This window comes from Perna viridis, chromosome 7, assembly GCF_037379345.1.
Source record: "Perna viridis isolate PV_CMFRI_1.1 ecotype Kerala chromosome 7, ASM3737934v1, whole genome shotgun sequence".
Taxonomy (NCBI): domain Eukaryota; kingdom Metazoa; phylum Mollusca; class Bivalvia; order Mytilida; family Mytilidae; genus Perna; species Perna viridis.
The window spans coordinates 4,540,398-4,565,315 of NC_142451.1; the positions used below are offsets into that span (position 1 = coordinate 4,540,398).

Sequence of the window (24,918 nt, forward strand, 5' to 3'; positions counted from 1 at the left end):
ACCATGAAGACATTAATGAAGAAACAAAGCCGAGAACGCCACGAAGACATTCATAAAGAAACCAGTCGGAAACGCCATGAAGATATTGATAAAGAAACAAAGCCGGGAACCCCATGGAGACATCAACAAAGAAACAAAGCGGGGAACACCATGAAGACATTAATAATGAAACAAAGCTGGGAACGCAATGGAGACATTCACAAGGCAACAAATCGGGTACACCATGAAGACGACCGAGGAAGAGCAAGTTACAAACGACATAGGAATAAACATATACACAGTTGCTTTATCATAGAAGTAAAAAGATAATTCTTCTATGAGCGACTTTACTCGGTAACTCTACAGTTTCACATAATCACACAATGTTAGGTAAATTATAAATGTATACATAGATAATAAACTTAGTTATTCTAAGTAGTGTTTTTAATCTTTTGAAACAAGGAGATAAGTATCCAATCAAGCAAATATGTTTTTTCGTATACTATTTATGTCCTTGTCAATACGTATTACTTAAAAAATCGATTACTGCTTTGAAATTGTTTGTATTTGAATCCACTGTATCACCCGGGCACTGGTGAGGAAATAACATAATACAAAACAGTGGGATTGTAACAAACCATCGATGATATAGCTTTCAGATCTATTAGAATTAATCTTACCAAAGGGTTTTTGAGGTTATCAAGAATTCTCTATGGAACATGTAAGAATAATTGAACTTAGGTTTTTTAATACCACCAATAATTGAATTTTGATATCGTAGTTTGCATTCAATTACTAAGGTCAATGTTGGAATACCATTGCTTTTCAGACTTATAATTTAGAACTTAAAAGATCATATTATGATGGCAAATGTTGTAGATGGTAATTTTCTAATTTCAATCAATAATGATTTACTTAGAATATAGTCTAAGTTCGTCTGTTTCACATATCTCTTAAGTAAGGCATGTCAGGCAAGTATAATTACAAATAATTATATCGTATTATGTAACATGTTATGCATTTAATGCCTGAAGTACAGTTTTGAAAGGAATTTCTTGGTGGTTAACATGATGGCTAGTTTTAAGTCGAAAAGTACATGCATTGTGTTACAAAGGTCACATTTTGTTTTGAAAACATTTTCAACTATTACAGATGACAAGTGAATTTGTTTTAAAGAAATGTTGGTTAGTAATTTGTAAACATATAAACATATATATATAAATAAAGGAAAAAAACTTAGAAAATATTATTTGAGAATCATAAAAATCCCTGTTTGGTTTGGTACCATGAGTTTTATATAACATTAATGAAGAAAATAAAAATAAGGTAAAATTTACAGTAGCCTGTCCACACCAAAGGGTATGCCTGGTCTCTACAAGAATCGTTAGCATGCCCACATCATAGGGTATGCCTGCCTAGTCTCTACAAGAATCGTTAGCCTGCCCACATCATAGGGTATGCCTGGTCTCTACAAGACTCGTAAGCATGCCAACATCAAAGGGTATGCCTGGTCTCTACAACCAAGGTTAGAACTGATCTCATCTGTACTATAGCAGAGACAATGCGTACCAGACCGGGTGTATGAAATGAAGGTATCTAAAACTCATACGTGTTAAGGTTCAATTGCAATCCAGAATAATATACAACTATCTTGTCGGGTAAATACTGAAAAGCAAGAACCAATGGAATAAGAGTAATCAAGGGAACCAAGATTGTAGTAAAAAAAAAAAAGCGCAATGCAATCCAGGGATAAAAACTAAACAGAGAAAACAGGAGCACACAAAAAGATCATGAAATAACCTAAATAAATACTGCACCTCGGACTCCAATAAAAACTGGGAACATGGACAAGGTGTACCGGTAGGGTAAGATAAGAGATACATTAAATTTTTGATAACTGGAAACAAACCCAGAGTCGAACAAACAGATAAACATGCCTATTTTATCATGCAGGAAAAAGGCAAACAGTGTATAAACATGTAAATAAACACCAACAAATTTGTTTACTCCATTATTAAACCGTTCTAACATGAAGCAAATGATGATATGTATGATGAACACTCAACAAATGACTCTTAGTCCTCTTTGTTGTTTTAGAGGCACGCATAAACAATACATACAGAAAATCTTATAATAAATGTAAAATAAAATTATTTTGGAATATTGGTATACTATTACTATTAATGAATCGTGTAAGTTTTAATGACGGATACGAGTATGATAGCTGTAAAGAAAGTGAATACCAAAGTTCAAATGAAAAGTCTTGGTATTAAAGAGGGGAAATTCATGGGCAAGGATACGTTCGAGAAAACATAAACTTGCAGACACACTAATTTCAAATGCACGTATAGAGTAATTTGTCCATTTGATGTAAGGAAATAATACAAAAAGATATTAAACAGAACATTCTTCAGTAAATTACTTGAAACGATTAAAACCTTGTTTAAATATTTTTGAATTCTCATTTAATACCGGTTAACTTTAAGATAATTTGGAAAGTATTTTATTTTGATACTTAATAAATACTTTCAAAATTTGTTCGATTAAAGGATTAACCCAATATTCAAATGTAAATATACCGTAAAGCGTCTGATTCAAATTCAAATTTATCAATGAATTTGTATTATAAATGCCAATTCCAGTATGTGTCTAAATTTATTTAATAATAGGTATATCGAACATAAATTTTAATGTATGCAGCTGGTACCTTTTAATGTGCGGATATTGAATATACCTTTATTGAATTACAGTACGGTCTCCAATGGTCGAGGTGTAATTTAAGACAAATCTATTTACTTTTTAATTAGCTTTTACAGATTTAAACACACTGATTGATAATAAACATTACAAAAGGACATAGAAAACTATTGAGTTCAGATTTTTCAGTCTACCAAATTTAACTGACATCGGAGGTGATTTTATCAAAGGGCATTTTAAACTTTTCTTTTATTGTCTTTTTACTTTCATTACTATATACGAGTCATTTACTTTAAATTGCTATTCAAACATGTATTCAAAAGTTGCAAGCAGGGTTCATTTCATGCGTTATGTATAGAAGTGTACATTAGTGTGGTGAAGATATTGGAAACTAAGATATGGTAAGTTCTTTTGAGTTAATAGATGTTCTTACAGTATATGGGTAATAAACTTGTAAAGTTTCTTTCTTTTTTTTTTGATAGCAACAAACAAACCGTCTATCTCTAGTCTTAACAGGAAGTGATAAATATCATGAAAACAGATGTGTGGCAACCGGACATTAACCGTCTCTTATCTTGAAATGTATTTTATACCTTACATGTACAAGCTTTACCCAGTAGCCAATGTTTGTTTTAGAGTAAATCAACTAATTGGTGTTAAAAGTGTATCATTTACAGTGTTTGTAAAAATTTCGTCAGATTTAAATCAGTGAACTTATGAATACTCATTATCGTATGCAGGCCCGTACACATGATGTTTTAAATGGGTGTTACATAAAAAGCCGGGGTCTGGGGTCGTCAAGTTACCAACCAGGTCTAAGGCAGAGTCCTAGTAGGAACCCCAATGGGGTCAAGCAAAAATTGAAAAATTACAGCCTTAGATTGGTTGTAGGGAAATGGATAAAATTTATCATGTATATAGTGAAATTTGGAAAATCCTTAATTTAGTAAATAGACACAGTTGAATCAAAACGACGAGTTGAATAATATTGTTGGTTGCGGCCCTGGCATCTCCCACCCTGTGAATGTAGTATGTCTTATATTCATTATCATCTGTATTTATAATATAAATACTCTTGCTTGTGTAAATCATAAAATAATTATTCCGATGCACTGTTACAAAAAACAGGAATATTAATTCGCTGTCTACTTATGATTATTAACATCATGAGACACAAGTTAATCTTAACCAATAATCCTATTTAGGTGCTTATTTTATCCTGCACTTACAATTAGTCTGCTCTCTCTCTCTCTTTCTCTCTCTCTCTCTCTCCCCCTCTCTCTCTCTCCCTCTCTCTCTTGCTTTCTATCATGTCGCGTAAACGGTGTATGAAATAGCGATTTGTCATGTAAGAATATGGACCTTAACTATTTGCTAATGAAAACTCGTTAAATGTTAATTCGACTCATAAATGCAAATAATCAAAATATAATGATGACTTATATTTGTTATTGATTGCATTTAGATGAGAAAGACGATGACGTCAGCGTTCAATAGATGAACAAACTTTAAGATACAAACCATTTGAATTTGTTTAACGTTTTATGTAAATTAGAATTGATTTAGATTGTCAATAGAATTCCCCGATTCTGAATAAGCATATAACAAGTTTTAAGTTTAAATGATTATTGGAAAACAATTAGAGAGCAAATTAACTATCGATGTTTCTCATCAGATTCAGAGACAAAATTGTGAATGAGGTGTCATTAAAACCACCCAATGCCATCCTACCACAGCAACTGGTTACTACAGTTATCGTGGAGAATAACAGTATTGTTATTATTGAGAAGTGAAATATTTGTGAAACTATCTTTACTTGTTTTGATAATACTGTGAGTTAAAGCCTAACCCAGTAATGGGAAACTTTGTGGAAAGCATTTCTGGATAAATTGAACAACAAAGTATTGCTATGTAAACGAAAAGTGTGGTTAGTAGAACGAACAATTTAATATTTCTATTTCTCCCCCCCTTTTTGGGGGGTGGGGGTGGGGTGGGGGGGTTGGCGTATTCCTATCGAATGCTTGTTTATCATATTGTAAAAGACAATTTCTCAAAATTGCTTAGGGCATTTATAGACAATTTATATCAGATTTCTCGGACTTTATTTGTACAGACAACACCTCAAAATTCACTGGTTTTCGTTACACCTAGTACGTGCTTACAGAGGATGCTATTAGTCATCACAGACTAAATGATACTAGATAATTGTCACATAGTCTTTACATTAAGGACCATTCCGGATTTTCTGGACCCCTACCAGTCACAAAGTCTTCACATTAAAGGACCATTCTGGATTTTCTGGATCCCTACCCGTAATATAGTCTTCACATTAAAGGACCATTCTGGATTTTCTGGACCCTACGAGTCATATAGTCTTCACATCAAGGACTGTTCTAGATTTTTTGGACCCCTACAGTGCACAGGTTATTTAATCTCCAAGTTCATTGTTTATAAACAAATATTTGTTTAATGCATTGTTTGAACATATCCCATTTTCTCCGGCACCGTTTAAAATTTTGGACATGGACAGAGGACGTCACTCTTAACAGGAACCTAGGTGATAGAATAATGCAGTGTATATATTAGGGCAGTAGATTATCTTAACTATGGGACAGTAAACAAACAGGCTATTTACCGTAATACCTAAAGGAAAACACCGTTTTTGTTTAAATCTTGATACAAGAGATAAAGTTCTTTCATGTACTTTCACTCTTTAATATGTCTTAATATCTACTTAATAAATTACTCCAATTATTTTATTTGGGTAATGCATAATTTTTATTTAACCACTTAAATTTGATAAGCTTGTGTAAATATATTCAGAATGAATTATTACTATTTGTTCAAATATTTTCTGAAATTTAAATCTAAATGTAGTGCATTTTTTAATAGTTGTTCGATTAGAATTTCGGCTTCAAAAGGCTTCGTAAACATTTGTTAAAATAGAATTTAAATAGGCAAGGTGTCATCCAATGCGTTGAGACTTAAAGTGGTGTACCATATTTAAACATTTGTATTGTAAGATGAAATTTTATTCAAATCTTCAAGTGTGAGTACATCTTCCATATTATTTAAGGGCAAATGTTATTTTCTGAAGCAATCATCTTTGTGTTACTTAAGCAGCAGTGTCTTGCTAATAGAAAAATTCACTCAGATCAATGGACAAATGTAAGTATGGATCAGTTTCATCTCTGTCAGATATAAGTTGGTTAGGATGGGATTATTTGATAATTATTACGCGAAGTAAACTCGTGTTTATATCGTGTTTTTATTTTTGTCAATGATAATGAAATTGAAATAAATCCGGAAGTCATTACAAGAACACCATGGATATAACTAAATCAGTGATGTTATGCTCGGTATAATAGAGAGAGCTATGGCGAACGGCATACATATAACCTCATAGTGAAGATGGACACGATATCGGTCGATAAATTTGTATTCTCAGATTTTTTCAGTTTCATTCATTCCATTATCACCTCTGTATAGCTGGAGTTTATTAGTAAACTAAACCTATTGTTTTATGGTGTCTATGTTTTGCTGTAATCTTACTGCGTCAGTAATAGTTTTGTGTAAACATACACAGTAGGACGTAAAATCGAAGATTTGTATGTTTCTATGTATCTAGCACTTTCACTTTTCTGTTTTATGTTTAAAATTTGTCAATATCAATCATAGTAGTGAAACTAAATTTATATTTTTTAAACGTCATTTAACATATACATGTCAACTGTTGCAGCTTTTATTTGTACATTTAAATAGTATTTTAATAGATAAACAACCATTTTATTTTGGAAAATCCTATCTAAACAACAATTTTAATACTGAATGGAGGAGCAAACAAATCATGTTGATTTCACGCATGCATTCCATATCGTCTAATTTTGAATATATTTGTCGTAACTCCTTGCGTCTACTGATAGAGCTTTCATCTTGTAATTCATAGACATCGTTGCACAAACTTTGTTCTACAGGTAAGATTTTAGAGCAGTACTATGTGATAGATATACCTAAATCAACCTGAATTTGTCCACCGATTCGCTACAATTTGAGGACCAGTCTATTATTTTTTGCATTTGCTTTGTATTTGTAAAGCTTTGCAGCAAACTCGTCTCGCCAAATATTTTGTCATTTGACAAAAACAAAAACAAAAAAAAGAATTGACGTTACCAGTTTATTGATATCTACCAGTGATAATAGACTATTCATATTAAATTTTGGGTCATGTAAAGCAAATTTAGGTCACAGCTTCGAGGACTGCAGAAGCAGATGCTGAAAACTTTGAATGAACCATTCTTATCACCTTTCTGTATACACTACTAAAATGGCTTCCCGTTCCTGTTACAGATTAAATACGGCACAATATATAGATCTACTCTATTAAAACAATGATAACTACCAATGATGAATGGATTGATCACTAAGAAGCCAATACTACAGACACGACTTTATATTATAAACCGTAGTGGTACTGGGGACGCTTCTTATATACTACTCACCGCTGATAAAACAGAGATCCAGTCATATCAGATTAAGATTGACCATTGGAACGCTACAACAGGAGTATCAAACTTTGGTGTGGCAGTATATCGAAACTTTCTCTACATTATTGGAGGATTTGACACAGCTAAGGCTATCTGTATCCCGAAGGTTTCTAGGTGAGTTACTGAGGTACTGAAAAGGCTAAATGTATCATAAAGGTCACCACTCACAACAAATGCTACATGTACCACAAATTTGTCTTGGTAAATCACTCTTAAAGGGCTCTGATACAACACAAGCTACGTGTAACCCAAATGAGTCAACCTAATACGAAGACGTGTTTCTATAAAGCGTCTTTGTGAGTGTGTCAGGAAAGATCAACATATATAAAAAAGAAAACCCCAAAACCAGATTCATATCAATTGGGGTCCCTATACTTGGTATTGAATTGAATTGTATTCTTGGTAGTGAATTGTTTTATCATAAGTACCTTCAGTGTGGTTATTTTTTATAATTTATTCATTTTCGAGTGGACGGGGTTTCAAACTCGCGGAACAATTTCTTCTTTGTAGGAGGATTTATATTTTAAGTGGATATAAACATGTTTCTTTATTTATAGTACTAAATATGTTTTTCTATACAGTTAATTGTAATATCGTCGTGTGTATATTTACATGTATGTATACATGTATAATTTTTACAGTTTAAAAGACAAGTATAAACTTTTGTTTTTCGAGCATTTCTTTGAACCTCACGGAAACGTTTTACCGTAAGTGAATTGCTTAGTGCCAGTTTTATAATTAAATACCTGTCATTAATATATCATATCATGTACTAAGCTTGCCCTTCTAATAAAAATCAATTATTAAAAGATTAGATGAATTGAATTGATCCTAAAATTCTACATCTGAATTTCCACTAAAATTAAAAAAAACGTAGATACTATGCTGTATCAATCATTTCGGAAATTGAAAGCAACACGGGTTAATGGGTGTTTTTATTTAAGGATAAGGGATGCCACGGTTACCATGCCAATCAATCGGCTTTACCCAAATATTGTATCTATGTAAGCGTGGTGTGTCTTTGGAGTTAAATAGAGACAAAGGATACAAGTTGGGCACTGTTATTGATATGGACCTTGAATAATAATCAATACATAGATTTATGATCAGTAGGTTACTTGAAAACACCATAAACAATAGTGTTCAAACCTACGTGCCTACATACAGTATTGTTTAAAGACAGAGTCAATTGACAACACAATGTTACATTTCTGTTTTTTATTACAGATACGACCCGCTGTCTGGTTTATGGGTAGAAAAATCAGCTTTAAAAACTGCTCGACAAAAGTTTGCTGTAGCAGTATTTGAAAACAAAATTTTAGTTATAGGTAAGTTTGGAAACAAAGCATTATTTAGCATTAAAGCTCAATGACAGATACCTGATAAAAAAACAAAAAACAAAAAACAAAACAAAACAAAACAAAACAAACAAACAAACAAACAAATGTTCCTTCACCACATCTACCGGTATTTTGACATTGACATTTATCTTGTTAAACAGGCAAATATTTTTCACATGAAATTCATGTTAATCGAGCTTCACATGAAATTCATGTGAAATTCTTATGAAATTAACATGATTTTCATTGAAAATTCACTAAACACGAATTTCATGTGAACATTTCGTGTGAATTTCACGTGAAGGCTCCATTCACCCGAATTTCACGTGAACTCTGTCACTTAGTTAATTTGCTCAATTCAGGTGAAAATCATGTGAAATTCATGTGAAAATCACATGAAATAATTTTGCCTGTGTATAATACTGGGAGTGAGCTTTAAAAAATCGACTCAACTAGTGTCATCCAAGTCTGAACAGACAGAATATATAAAGTCTATGTGAAGACCCAATAAAGTCAAGGTACAGGTAAAGTCTAGGTAATATAATTCCAATTCTGATAAATCAATCTTATTTTTATCGTAGAATCGTAGAATATCGTCGTCCTGTAAGAAACACATGGATTGCTATAAACCCAAAGGTGATATTACGGATAAAGGGGTTAAGTATTATTTCACGGAGAGCACATAAATGTTGAGGCCAGCTGCAGTCTGCCTTGTGGTGTGAGGGTTTCCTCGTCGTTCCATGGAGATCCATGGATGGCCTTGAGTTGAAATTTTTCATCCTGGTGGGGTTGTTGTCTCTTGATTGTTGGACAATGTAGGTGGAAAATCCCCTTTGCTGTTACAACCCTATTTAATATATACCCCTCAATTTCAGGAGGTGAAGGTGAGGACGGTAAAGTTTTATCATCCTGTGAGGTATATAGTCCAGAGGATGATGTATGGGAGGCTGGAGCTGATCTAATATCACCTCGCTCTAATTTATCCACTGTCACGTTCCAGAACGAAATTTATTGTGCTGGTGGCTGTTATGGCGGGAAATGTCACAAGACACTATGGTATGTATAGTGATTATAGATATGGCGGGAAATGTCACAAGACACTATGGTATGTATAGTGATTATAGATATGGCGGGAAATGTCACAAGACACTATGGTATGTATAGTGATTATAGATATTGCGGGAAATATCACAAGACACGGGTGTTTAAAGTAATATAGTTATGGTGGGAACTGTCACACGACACGGATGTATCTAGTGATTATATATGTAGTTATAACGGGAAATACCACAAACACGGATGTGTATAGGGATTAGTTGTCACATAGAATACATTGCAGCTTGTGATTCCATTCATAAAATAATATTGAAATGTTTCTGTAATCGCTTGAAACGTAGAGCTACATTATTGAATTAAAAAAATGTCTTTCATTTCTTCCATTAACAATAAAAATGTCATTTAAGTATTAGCTGTTGAAGTGGTAACTTTATCGGAAATATTAAAAGCCCCAAATAAAAATTGTATACAAGAAATTGAAAAGGAGTATCATATTAATAGAAATTTGTTTTGGCGTAAAACTGTAGGGACTGCTATGGTAAACCACGATGGTCCAAAATTTTTTATAAATAGTATGGGATGTCGAAGTCGAATACGACATTACACGCAAAGGAATAAATAGAGACCGATAGAAAAAAAATTAATAATAGAACGGTTACTACCTCGTACCATCAAGGAAATGCATTAACGTTTCACTCGATGGTTTCGGTATATATGACCTTTTATCCTTGTAAAGTAACCTGATGGTCATCAAACAGATTAGTATACATACCTTATTGGCCTAATTCATCCACTTGGAGTACAGTATAGAGACAATACTGACAACTAAATATTCCGATTAAATAACATTACACGATGACTTCCAGTAAACAATGGAAACCAGCAATTCACTGAACTAATGACTTATACATACAACAACTATGATGAACTGTAAACTATTTTTCATCATGCGTCTTGTAAGAGACTCATCCGTTTACCAATAGATGCAAGCAGGTGAAAACTGTCTTTTAATGCGACAATTGTTAACGATTTTTCAGACTCTGATATATTTCCAATAAAATCAAGTACAAAGCTAAAAGGCAAATGCAACCTTTATAGTTAATGTCTATTTCGCATTATTACCCGTTTGACTATTTGACGATCCAATGTTCTATCGACAGCGTGTCAATAAAATCCAAAAACACGACTGAGAGCAAATAAATTAAAACCAATCTACAACATAAACAAAAACATTTCTATAATGACATCGATTTATAATTGGTTGATGTAAGATTGATTACATTCTTCTCAACCCATTAACTTTACGTTCTTTAACATTATCCACGATCGAACTGTTTTTGAATAGTGACCAAATAAATAGAGACACAAGAGAAAATAACATAACACGGAAAATAACATCTGATCTTGTTACATATTTACATTTTGGTCATTTTTCTAAGGTACTTACATGATCAGAGAATTATACTACTTTATATTATTAATTAACTGAAAGTATCGTTTATTTTGGTTTCATGCCCAGAGTTTCCAATGACCATATTCCCCTGTCTGGGATACTACCTCTATGTTAAATGCTTTGAGATTTCTTTATAGTCGCTCGATGAGACATGACAATCATAATAGCAAATCATTAAATATAGCTATTTTTTTCAAATCTCCCTCATACGTTCTGAAATTACTACTAATCTCTAAAGCTAATCAAAATGTATAAATGTATATTACCATCACTTTTTGTTTTCCCCAGTAATGTGTAGTGCCATCTACGTTTTTGTGTCTAAAAGATAGTATGATACTTCATTGTAAAGCTTGATTGTTTTCAAAAGCAATTTACATTCATATATTATGGTATACATTTGTTTTTATGTAATAGTAATTCATTGACCAAGTCAATATTTTAATTGTAAATTTTGGTACGATGCACTCAAGGCATTACATTTTCATGGCCTTCGCTCAAATTGTCCCTTTTTCCAAAACTTTTAAAGAAAGATTTTAGGGTAACTGAAATTAACAAGGATATTTAAACCGACTATAAAAACTTCTATCATTTTATAGAATATCTTTGTCAGTGGTCAGTGAAGTATAAAGTGGCGGTCATTTCATAAGTGCTTCAATCTAATAGACAAAATAGTCAGTGGTCAGTTAACTATAAAGTAGTGGTCATTTCATAGGTGTTTCAATCTAATAAAAAGATGTTTTTGTCAGTGGTCAGTTAAGTATAACGTTGATCATTTCATAGGTGTTTCTATCTAATAAAAACATAAATATCTTTGTCAGTGGTCAGTTAACTTATAAAGTGGTGGCATTTAATCAAGCACAATAAAAGTTACTGAACAGATAAACTCTGGTAAAGAGACCAAAGTCCATATCACAAATGGCATTATCAAAGTGAAAACCGGAAAGTTGTTTCCGATATTTCCGAGGTTTTATACCGGGAAAGCCACCTCTATTCCCTATAGTTATAGTTATATAATATTCCTCGCTGTAAATCAAAAAGTAATGAAAAATGCTATTTGAATTAACAATGATTGCAACACATATTACAAATTATTGCTTAAATAATAAATATATGAATTTAGATATTGTTATATTATTTGACTGAGAATGTTTATGACCATTAATGAATATTCATGGCAAACATACTGACATTTACCTTAAAATGCTGTTGTACACATATATTGAAATTTCCAGGGGCGGATTCAGGCGGGGGCGTGGCGGGCGTGTGACTCCCTTAAATTTGTAAAGCATGTGTTGTCCTCAACTTAATAAAGTATTTGAAGAGACGATGAAAATTAATGAAGTCGCATTCCATCCGTTTTAACATTCAAAGTATATGAAACAGTATCATTCAACGTGATTGCTAATCATGTGACCTATGGTTTATTTAAATTTTAAAAAATGAACCTAAAAAAATTAAACTGTGCGCCTCCCCCAATCTAAAATCCTGGATCCGCCCCTGATTTCTGTACAAGGAGTGGTTATATTTTACTAACGCGAACAATAGTCATTTAATATTGTGAACAGACAAAATTTTTACTATCAAAAAAAAAATTGGTCCTTAATCATTCTCAGAATAAAAACAAAAAGGAAGACCTTAATGTATTGTAGATTGATATTTAAAGGCTCACCATATACAATGCTGGGGATTTTTAGGATATTTTTTAAATTTAATGACACTGGGTAGATCTATGTATGCAAAACCGCAGCCTAACAATGTCAACATTACAAGGACTCCGAGAGGGCTTTGATTGATGGGATCATTTTTTTAATTCCGGAGTTGTTCCAATTTTAAAGATAAACAATAGAAATTCCAATCATGACTTAACAATACAAATGTATTTTTGTAACCACAGATATTAATTTTGATAAAAACAATTAATGAAATAGCAAGGAAACCGGTACCTATAATTATCAATAATTTATAAGTCGTGACAAACTAAATAATGAACAAATGAAATCCAGAACCCCTTGCCTTTAAAAACATTTTAAAAAATCACAATGACAATCCTGTATATTTCGAAATATGCTGCGTTGTTTAGTAACATTAAGTATAAAAGTAACATTTTAATGCAATATTAAGAAATATTGAAAGGTTTAAAAGTAAGGATTTTACTGCATTAGATTTGTTTATACCGATATGCGGCTCTCATTTAAGCTTTGTCTTTTATTTAAGTTAAATGAAGAATTAAACTGAACTTAATTTTAAAAATGATTATTAGTTTTGTTAAATCACAGGTTGCAGTCCATCAAATTTATAATAGTAATAGGGAAATCGAACTTTTTGATTTGAAGACTCAGTAAACGAACTAGAAAAAAAGGGAAATATCCGTCTGCGCCGTTTTTTTACAGCATTTTACGCCACAACTTATTTGGGCAGTGTATCGTTTGTGCTACCTGCTTTAAAAAATATCAACCCATTTGCGCAAATAATTATTTTAGTCGATTGTGCTTCTTAAATGTAATGTAATGAAATGTGAAATTGTAAAAAAAAATATTATGCCTTCTTTCCTTATTACAATCCCCTCTATCAAAGTTTTAGTACTGATCCTTGTTTGAAATCAGCTGTGGTCTATTTAATTTCAGAAACACTGTTTGTATTCTCGGCTAAGCACGTTAAACATTGCTTCTTTCTCTATACAGAGATGCGGGTCTAGGTGTCAAAAGAATAGGCCAGCAGCAGCACTAAGCTTGTCGTAAAAGGCCACTAATAGTGTTAGGAACTCTGGTCGGGAGCTAGGTCACTCTGCCCACGGAGCAACTCGGTTGTGTGTTCCAGGAGGTGAAATGGGGTAACCCTGGCATGATACATGCTTGGATCTTCAGGCCATAATTTGGAAAACCTGACGGCAAACCATACATTGTAGTGGTGCTTCTTGTGGGAAAATGCCATGTTCCTTGCATGTTAAAGAACCCTGCTGTGATATTCGACAGGGAAAGTAGTCTCGGCTTCGCCACAGAAGGCTAAATTGCCCAACCCTACCCACCTTTCCCAGTTTCCAGTGCCGATCGAAACTCGTCGACCCTAATTTCCTGGTGTCGCATCCCATTTTTCATTTTCATCATCATCTCATTTTCATTTTATCATCAATATCATGCTCATCGCCGAATATAGCTGAAACATTGCTGCTTAAACACCAACAATCAAATAATCTTTACATAGACTGTGGTACATACTTCAAATCAGCCCTTCCAAGTTTGTCTTCGTCCATTTCAAACAACTCGGAACAGATGATCTTAGGCCTTTCACCATTTCTGTTGCCTTCTTCTTACATGCTTCTCTTAAATTTTGACATGATAACTTTAGGCGTTAGTCTCATGTGAATATTCCAAAGAACCACTAAGACCTGTGACACATTATTCGTCTGTATGTTACACTGTAGCAGGGCAGTTTTTGACGCAAATCCCCATCTAATCTCACCACTTTTCTTCACTACAGCATGTCTGTACTTTTGTTCCTTGATGGCTTTATCTGGTTTTTCTCTATTAGACTCCAATTGCTTTATCGTAACATCCATTTTCCAGATTTAATGCCTCACGATCGCTACTCACACACCTAAGGTACATAAATGTAATGGTATATGTATAACAACTGAAATACCTGTGCATGTAGACTGTTGCAATTAAAACAATCAGATAAATGTGTGTGGTGGCACAGATGATACCTCTAAAAATAAATAATTGGCGCCATAACAACTTTGAGCTCACTTACTAGTTGTTAACCCCTCCAGCTCCCTTTTCGAAAACTTTTGACCACAAATTGATTTGGACCAAGATCTAAAACAGTTAGTGCACAATGAAAATAGATGATAAAGATTATGAGAAAGTTTCATTGAATTCCAATCCGTGGTGTAGAAGGAGTTATAGATAATAAGAGATTGGTACCCCAATATCAGGGAACGACGAAGCTATTGTTTCGCTGATGCGAGACCTCAAGGAAATCTGAAATACGTAGTGCACATATTCATGACAATATTGAACAGTGATCAGTCACCTTATTAGACACACATCACTATGACTCAATGTTCAGAACAATGTCGGCTGGCTTGTTATAGTTCTTCTACCATCATGTTATCATAACTACATGACCCCTGACTTCATGTTTGTCAGGTTAAGTTAACCTCGCCATGTCAAACTTCTTGTCTTAAATCATCTTGTGTTAGTAACAGATGAAAATATCAGTGGTATCCAAGTATATTCCATCGTACAATACTCATTATGTCGGATTCATTACATTTTTAGTACAGACTAATTTTCATTTAAAAGACATAAATATGGAGAAAGTCGAAAACTTCTCATTCACATTCATAAAATTCGTATTGATTAGGGAATTGATTGTAATATCAGATGTAGAATTCTTCGATTTGCTATGTCGTAAACTTGGTAGTATTCCTTCATTAAAATTCAGTACGATCTTTAATCTCGTATGGTATTGGCTAAAATAGAATTTAATGCTTAGCAATAAAATACAACACCATTTTTTATTTGGATTCAATCAATTTGATGAATATCCTATCAAAATATTGAATTCATGCATCATGCCAGTTTAAATTCCTTCCGTTTATATATCCACAAGAACTAGAAATTAAAGAGACTACTGACACTGCTTCCTCCGCGTCATTTTCAGACCTGTACCTCGAATTTGACGACAAATTTTATTTAGAAAAATCCCACCGGACGACTTTTTGACTTAAAGAATGGTCATTTGACAGGCTGCATGCCATTTATTATACGAACTTCCTGAATTCCTTTTAGAATATTCTTTATAGCTACTGTCTAGATATTATCAGTTCGGTTTATTTTATTTTTACCTTTCATTCCCTATCAACAATCAGTGTCTTATTAGTTCATCAAATGACATTTCCTTATCAAGTTTCTATACCCGAGCTTAGAAAATCTTAATTCGGTAACAAACATGGAAAAACTTTAGGGCAATAAAATGTCCATTATATTATAAATGTTTCATCTATAATTATTGTAAAAAATTCTTACAGCTTTCATGATTATTTGTCCTGTATTTTATTATCATAATAAAGTAATAATATATTCTTTTGTAAATAGTTTTGTAAACATTGTACTTTGGCATCATTCCATTATAAAATGTTATGCCCGTCTATGTCTGATGTTATATTTGCAGAACAATAATTTCTTTTTCATCTTTTTGATTGAAGCTTTAATTAAATTTCACTATAAAACATTATCATGTAATTAATTGGTCCTGATGGAAATTGACTGCTGACGATATATTTCTGTATATAATGCCAAAAAGATTTTTTGACGTCTTAACATTTAACTTCTACATATTTACTAAGTCTACAATCAGTCTTATAAGTTCATCAAATGACACTTCCTTATCAAGTTTTTCTATCCTTTGCTTTATATGGTTATGCAGTATTGTGGGGTCATTTCCATGCATTAGCTTAATCATTTCTCTGCGTGACAACTTTGTTTATATTTTGTCTATACGCTTACTGTGGTTGGAAACGGGGTATCATTTAGTGAGCTTTGTTCTCAGATTTTTATAGTTTTATTATCACTTAAGATGCATGATGTCTCCATAGATGGTCTTCCTTTCATGCAAAAAACATTTGGACTTTATCATTTTCGGACCAAACTCTTTTATGTACCCCTCACTTTGCTATGCTCCTTTTACAAAATAAGTTTTGACACTCCTGTTTCTGAACCTACCTCTTCATTATGTGGCCATAAGTTTGGATATTGGTTTCTCTTTAAACCAGATTGTGGTAAAGGCTAAATGAAGAAAAACGATCATATCTGTCACTACCGTTTGTCAACAATGGTATAGATGCAATTAATTTGGTTAAAATCCACCGTCACAAAAACGTCAAGAAAACATTTCCCCGTATTTTAAAGGCAAACCAGTACGATTATTTCATATTCATATATTTCACCAACTGCATCCAAACTGTTCAATTCTAAAAGGCAATTGCAGGACCTAAACCACCTGACTGTTCTAGCATAAACTCTCCATTCAAATATGGTCCTTCAGGTAAAAAAACTACGGGAGATCTAAAATTCATAGAAAACGAATCTTCCCGTACGGTCCAAAGTACCGTGAACCACGCTCCTTAAATAGGAATTAAAACATTAAAATTCTTATGCCGTGGAAGATTATGCAAGAAAATGGATAAAACGAGAAACGAGAACAAGAAGACATTGATATCAAAGTTTGTAAAGGCTGTGAGGTCTCTAATTTTGTAACTTATTACAGTTTTAAGCGGGTCAATGAGTGTCAATGCTACATCAGTTTTCAAAGACCTCGATGTAGCAAAAAACATTGTCTACTATACAAGACAAATATGTTGTTGTACTAGCAAACAAAGCCTAAAACAACATTGTTTTTGTTTGTAAAACGCATTACATTCAATGTTTATTATCAGAAGTAAACGTAGAACGTAGAAAAGAAAAACAGTAATAAGATCTTTACTGCTATCACACTCTCCAAACAGGAGTTAGTATAAAACCACAAATCTTTGCTATCCTCTTTTGGTTTCTCTATCAAAGACGATGATTGCGATCTACTGCCTATGTACTGGGTTCCTTAAGTCCACAAGAATTCATACTAATAAAAGTACATAGCTAGATCTGCTAAATGTACCACCAGACCTCTTTCAAAACTTTCACGACACATGTTACTTCCGTAGTGGTATTAATTCAATGTGGATCCTGGAAGAAAACTCTGTTCCCAATACTCAGTTTAAATCCTGACTAAAATACATTATACATCGTTGTTACTCGTATATATATCTGTATATAATGCATAAAAAGACTTTTGATGTCTAAACATCCATATTTCTACTAAGTCTACAATTAGTCTAACTCCAAATCGACTTCCAGGTATGCCAAAAAGATGTTCAAAATGCTGGAATTTTATATCGATCGACAACATATTTTTTCAGTGTGGTGGAGGCGTTTTTCAACAAACGGTCGGCATTCCAATGGGCATAATTTGTGCTCCTCTACTTATTGACCTTTTCCTTAGCTCTTATGAGGATGACTTTATACCTGATCTGAAGCAAAGGAAAGGACATCGTTTAGCTAGATCCTTTGATCTCAGTTTCCGCTTTAAAGATGACGTATTATCGTTTGATATTCCTAGCTTCGGGGATTTTATACAACGCATCTACCCCCAAAGAACTTGTGATAAAGGATACTACAGACACTTTGAAATCAGCCTTATATCTTTACCTAGACATCGATGGTAAAAACTGACCAAATTATAATACGACAAACGCGATTACTTTTCATTTCGTATTGTCGTTTTCCTTCCTTCTGTGGCAACATCCTTTAACACCTGCGTATGGAGTTTTCATATCACAATTCATACATTATGCCAGAGGTTGCTGTCACTACGCAGATTTTGTTTTACCGCGCTAGACGTCATACCATTAAGCATCTGGAACAGGGTTATGTTGCTACAAGATTGATGTCATCAATACAAAAGTTTTACGGTCGTCACCTTGGACTCGTGGTTCCTTACGGTGTATCCATCTGCACGTGTCATTGTTTTCCTTTCCTCTTTCGTTTACCTCGGACTTGATTTTTATGAGCAACTGGATGGGTGTTTCTATAAAAACAGAGGACGCTTACCCTACCAGCGTACTTGGTATTTGCTCCCAGTTTTTAGTGCAGTCCGAGTTGCTCATTTACTTCTTTGTTGTGTATGTTTGTTTTCTCTGTCTGGTCTTTGTCCCTTGATTCATTCTGTTGATTTCCCCTAAAATCTTGGTTCCCTTGATTACTCTTTCTACTTTTCCGTTTAACACAATCTCGGTAAACACTACTTTATTCAGATAACCATTTGTAACAACTGGGTCATATTGATGGCCTTTACCACTAATTGTGTCATCATCTTTTATAAATACAAATCAACATCTTTTATAAACAGGATTTATGAGAATAACAAATGGAAGGAATTAGATAAAGACTACCCACAACGGCTGCCTCAAAGTCTAGACCGATTTAGTCTCTTGTCACATGGACGACATCTATATTTTGTCGGGGGTCAGTAGTTTAAAATCCTAAATCAGTATCACAGTATCGTGAATTTGAAACGATTTATGATATTGGTGATGAAGTATTTGTAGTATCTTGATTATAATGAAAATACTTCAACCGCAGGTTTCTGTAGGTATCAATCAATATGAAATTAATATTGTGATTCCCCTTAGCAATCACAACGATCATCGAAGATTATACGTGTAAGTAAACATAATTTAATGAAAGAGTAATCAAGGGAACCAAGGTCACAGCGGTAATCAAAAGAATGTAATCCAGGGACAAAGACCCGACATGGAAAACAGACATACACAACAAAGAACATACAGTAACTAAAATCATTCATACAAAGTAACAAAAGCAAATGAGCAACTCGGACTCCACTGAAATCTGGGAGCATGGACCAGGTGCACCGGTAAGGTAAGCGTCCTCTGCTTTTCTAGATACACCCGCCGATTGAAAAAAATGTTTATATTTAATTTGTTTTAACTACAAAAGGTCCTTCTGGACACAAACTAAACATTTGTTTATATTTCAAACCCGCTTGACCTGGATTAATTGATGAATTCGTGATGGATAGATGCAAAAAGGTTACCAAGTATTTTCATTCCAAGTTCATATCATGACATCATCAAATCAAACTGTCGATTACATCTAAACAAATTTATTGATATTTATAACTAATAGGGGTATCAAGCAGAATGGACAAACAGAGTGGAAAATATCGGTTTATGACTGAACGACGAATGTTTTCATATACTACTAGTGTATCAGCGATGTCCAGAACAGCCAATGGATCAGATATAGTGGGGGAAATGATCTCCCCTTGGGGAAACCACCTACCAGGCATGGCGTGTGGCAGGCATAGCGCAGCTGCCATAGTTATAGGTGACATTTTTATTTAGACATCTATGTCAGGTGTTTCAAAATAGGATTATAGAATCCGTCGACGCATATTGTAACGGCCGTACGAATTTTCGAAAAAGCAAGGTGCTACTGATGACACGTAAAAATAAAGTTAATACACATAAGAGGACAAAATAAAATATAAAGATAATATCTAAAAATTGTCTTGTCGCTGTTTTCCCCTCTTGTCTTTTTATATACATCTTGGCGCTTGTTGTCGACCATTTCTTGACGGAATGTTTCCAAAATGTCTAATCCCGGAATGGCTAATTAAATTGTGCCCAGAATGTCTAATGAAAAAATAGCTTTATTCCCAAAATGGCTAAAAAGGAAAAATTAGTAATAAAAGAAACAAAATGTAAAATTTATTGAAAATATGAATTTTTATTTATATTTTTCTCATTTTAGCCAAACACCATTAGAATTTGTTTGTTTTTTTAAAAGGATTAAGTTGGTCTTCCGAATCGACACCTTTTGTTTTTTTTAATAATTAAATATGTCTGACAACATGGACAAAGGGGATATTGATGTTGAATTGAATAAAAGAATAAAACACATGGGGACAAGATTGTTATAAAAACATTATCTTTCAAAATTAAAGTAATAAATTCTATACAGTTAACATATTGGTTGATATTCTTGGTAAAAAAATATATTAATTCATGTTAAAAATTTACCTTCAGACATTTTGGGAATTATCCTCAATTTCTGATTAGGCAATCTTGGAATCAAAGGTCTAATAAGGTCAAATTTACTCATTTACTTTTGTTACTTTGTATGTATGATTTTGGTTACTTTATGTTCTTTGTTGTGTATGTCTGTTTTCCATGTCTGGTCTTTGTCCCTGGATTACATTCTTTTGATTACCGCTATAACCTTGGTTCCCTTGATTACTCTTACCTTTAGACATTCTGGGAAACATTTTGGGCTACACCCTTCTTGACGCTTCTTGATACTTCAGTCGCTAATTAGTGAGACCGGTATATCTTTGTGTTCATACTTTGGCCTTTCTGGTTACTCTTATGACATATCGGAAAGTCGTATCTGAATTTAAATAGTTATTAAAGACCATATAATAAACGCATTAGTGAAAAAGATACGAAACTGTGTAACTTTTTGTGAAAAGTTCCGAAGAACGTAACTTCCTGTCAGACTGAAATCAGGCTCTTATGCAGTGCTTCCGGTTATGAGGACTTCGTCCTCTATTAACTGGATGCACAAGAAGAAAGTCTGTTTGGTCTGACAAGGAACTCATGAGATGGATTAAGGTTACTGTAAAATTCTCTATAGAGGCGACCCCATTGTATAGATTATATCCAACCTTCCAGTGTAGTGTAGGTTATCGAATTTAATTTAATTCTAATATAATATCGTTAATGCATTTATTGTTTGTTAAAACTGTTAAGATAGATATTCCCACGAGATTGTTAATTTGTAAGAAATTAAAAGCAGTGAACTGTACTTTTTGTTGATGAATTGCCCCTAAGGAACAAATAATTGTCATGTGTAATGGCAATTCTGGACAGATCAAAACAATGTATTAAGCTGTATAGTAATGGTCTCATTTATAGATCAAAATATAATATTTGTTCCACGGCTAGTGCAATCTCGTCAAATTCGAACTTAATGTCACGAAATAAAATCTTTGCATTTGTCTCTTACTGGGTTTACAAAAATACGATTATGGTAATACTCGAATTATCAAAGATTTAAATTTTCACACTTAGAGCAACAATTATGTAATTTACAAGTTATTCATCTAAACAAATACATGCGGCACCGGTAACTCAGTATCCTTAGGACGTTCGTCATCTAAACAATTACATGCGGCACCGGTAACTCAGTATCCTTAGGACGTTCGTCGTCTTTGTTTAACATGAGACTCGTTTTTGTCCAATCTGTTGCCAAATTCGGAAATTAGGTAAAGAAGAAAAAACTAGAATCGAAGTTTTTAAATCCATGAATTACTCCATGGCGTGACTTGCTATCAAATAGGTACGATTTTAGTATCTTCTTTCCGACATGCCATGTGTATTATGTTAGAAGCCTGTGATTTATTGTCCTTGTGTTCCGTCCCTTTTTCATTTCATCATCATTTCATGTTCATTTTATCATCAATATCATGTTCATCGTCTGAATATAGCTGAAATATTGCTGCTCGGACGTTAAACCCCAATAAACAAACAAACAAATTGTATAAGTCATCAAACTGTTAAGATCTTCAGTTGGAACATCCAAAAAAAATCTAGCTTCATTTTGTGTTCATTAAAGAGACTAGTACCTTTCTTTTTGCAGGTGACAGAATCTACGTGTTTGGTGGGTCTATGATGGAAACCGGACAAGCCATTAGAAATGTTGAGTACTTCAGTATATCTCGAGGACAATGGCAAGAGGACTTCCGGTTCCGGAAAGGTATTTTTTACGATTACGAAAACTTTATTTAGATTCGGTACAAATAATAACAGACAACATAAGTCTGTACTTTTAACCGAACGAACATATATATATCAAATTCACAAGACCTGCAAAGCATAGAGATTGCACATGTAAGTAGGCATGCAACGCATAAAAACAAAGAACAGCAAAATACAAAGACGCACAAACATGAACTACACAAAACATAAAGAAAAACATGGACTGGCAATAAAACAAATAGCACAGTAACTAGCCCATTTAACAAGACATACCTGGACAATACAAAACATATTTTTGTGTACACACATAAAAGACATAGGCATGATAAGACTGAGTAAAAATATCAAAACTCATGAACAACTACATTGTAGCACTAGTGAGCAGCCAAAAAAAAACAAAAAAAAAAACAACAACAACAACAACAAAAATAAATGAATAAAAATAGACATATAATGGGAAAGAAGCTATATGCATTCAGAACAGAGAACAGCGACACCTTCCAAGCCATTCCAGAACCGAACTAAGCTCCTCAATTGAAAAAAAAAAATGTCTGTCCTGAAATGGTTCGGAAGACTGTTCCATAAAGTAGCTGCAGCATAATGAAAACTTTTGTTACCATAACTACTGATTTTGACCTGTGTGATAGAACTACTGATTTTGACCTGTGTGATAGAACTACTGGTTTTGACCTGTGTGATATAACTACTGATTTTGACCTGTGGGATATCTCTGATCTGTGTTGAGTTTTTCATTTTAATACCCCTTCATTCATTGTCCTTATTTAACTCTTGTGCCTAGAAGTATATATAGTTCACCGTATAATCAATGATTTTTTAAAAGTTTTGAAAAAAAATTAACAATGCATTTGTTCTTCACATCGTGTTGACCTTATAAAATAGTATATATAATACCTTTATTTTTCATGATAAAGAATTCTCTTTTTGTTTTGTTTTGTTTTGTTTTGTTTTTTTTTTTTGTTTTTTGTTTTTTGTTTTTGTTTTTTCTGTTTTTTTCCCAAATAATGAATAATTTGCCTGTCTTACATTATTGTAGAACACGGTAAGTTTTGACTCATATTTATTGGGTGATTTGTGTTTTTTTGTGTTTTTTTTTATTTATTTATTTATTTATTATAAAAATATTTGTTTTAACAATTTTGGTGTTGTATTATTTGTATTAAGCCTCCCGATTTCGGGTGTTGGATGTTTGTAGTTGTCTTCATACATGTATCGTTTGATTTAGTCTTGCAGTGAGCTTGTTAACATAAACAAAGTTCAATTTACTTGTTTTTGTTTTTTTTTTCAAGATTGAAATGGATTGTCTGTTTTTCACTGTTTTTGTTAAACTAATTTTTAGTAAAGCGAAATTTTCCTAATATTTTTATAAGAAATATCAATAACATATACGATTCTATGTAATCAATTCTACACTTTTCCCCCAAAAGTCATGTTTTTTTCATTCATTTGTTTAATTACTAGGAGGCTTTTGGCTTTTTAATTATTTTAGAAATATGATGTTTGGTTGAAATGACCTTGCGATTTGTTATTAACCTAATTTGTGTTGTCTTTTATGAATTCGTGATAACTATATCTTGATGATGTCACTAATGCTATACAAATATATATTTTGAATATGATACCTATAAAGTTAAATGTATTATTTCAGATAATGTCATCAATGCGATATATATTTTAAGGTGATGTCTCTAATGTAACATGTGCAATATTAGAAGTCCCTAATAAATTGGAAGAAGAAAACTTTAACGAGCGGTTACGATGGGTGTTGTGGTAGCTGATGGTACTCAAAACTGTTCAGGGAATGTGTTCACGTGACATATACAATGCGATCACCGCCATTTTAAATTATTCGGAAGTCCTTTTGCCTTAACGTTGTCTTTCAAGAATGGTATTTATCTGGAACTAGAAACACTCAATTTTGTTTTGTTGACTAATATATTATCATCTAAGTTGTTAGATACTTTGAGTCTATCAGAATACGTCGTTAATAGTGTATATATAATATTTAATAAACTAAATTCAAGTCACAATAAAGATGTCTTCTTGATTCTAGTTTTTTTTCCATTATCATAGCGCTTTTTCATTGGCACAAAAAAAAATGACACCAAACATTATAGTTTGACAAGATTAGCTTTTTAAAAAAACTGAGATCATTCATTTTGGATATTTGAGGGAAATGTCAAATTTTAAAGAATGTAAAGTGAATAGAAACAGTTTTCGAGACCTAAATTCGAATGTATTTTGCAAGTTGGAGAATTCGAAGTATTAGTACTATTAAAATTCTGGCGTATTTTAATAGTATCTCAGGGTCTTTTCATTATGACCCTCTTGCAGTTCTTTGATTAATATCATAAGTGGAAATATAGAATATGGATGTTGTTGTCCTAATAGATCAAATATCATGCCTTAATACTTGTAGTTGTTAAGATATGAACCTTTGCCAAAGTAAATTAT

General features: G+C 33.0%; 2 protein-coding genes across 7 annotated transcripts in view; one reads left to right on the plus strand and one right to left on the minus strand.

The window, feature by feature from the left end:
- LOC148611036 (uncharacterized) overlaps window positions 1-10,773 on the minus strand; it is a 25,920-nt gene extending 15,147 nt beyond the window's left edge. For both annotated transcript variants that reach the window (XM_088591092.1, XM_088591090.1), the window contains exon 1: window positions 10,389-10,773. The gene's annotated coding sequence lies outside the window, so the exon portion shown is untranslated. The remainder of the gene's footprint in view (window positions 1-10,388) is intronic.
- LOC148611037 (kelch-like protein 36) lies at window positions 2,920-24,511 on the plus strand. 5 transcript variants are annotated; one of them, XM_088591094.1, is made up of 8 exons: window positions 2,920-3,077; window positions 7,024-7,334; window positions 8,448-8,548; window positions 9,436-9,616; window positions 19,017-19,132; window positions 19,814-20,014; window positions 22,328-22,444; window positions 24,144-24,511. In XM_088591094.1, the coding sequence occupies exons 2-8, from the start codon at window positions 7,078-7,080 to the stop codon at window positions 24,236-24,238; spliced, it is 1,068 nt and encodes a 355-aa protein (XP_088447220.1). In that variant the 5' UTR covers window positions 2,920-3,077; window positions 7,024-7,077; the 3' UTR covers window positions 24,239-24,511. The 5 variants fall into 5 exon arrangements, with proteins under 5 accessions (XP_088447220.1, XP_088447223.1, XP_088447219.1 ...); XM_088591097.1 differs by lacking the exon at window positions 2,920-3,077 and adding an exon at window positions 5,566-5,725 and having other exon boundaries at window positions 24,113-24,511; XM_088591093.1 differs by lacking the exon at window positions 2,920-3,077 and adding an exon at window positions 5,567-5,725.
- The last annotated feature ends 407 nt before the right edge of the window (window positions 24,512-24,918 follow it).

Excerpts from the sequence above, each read along its gene's own strand:
- LOC148611037 (XM_088591094.1), top strand. The coding sequence starts at position 7,078 with ATGATGAATGGATTGATCACTAAGAAGCCAATACTACAGACACGACTT. Across the intron at positions 8,549-9,435 it reads AAACAAAATTTTAGTTATAG|GAGGTGAAGGTGAGGACGGT; the intron begins GTAAGTTTGGAA and ends CCTCAATTTCAG. Across the intron at positions 22,445-24,143 it reads GGACTTCCGGTTCCGGAAAG|GTGATGTCTCTAATGTAACA; the intron begins GTATTTTTTACG and ends ATATATTTTAAG.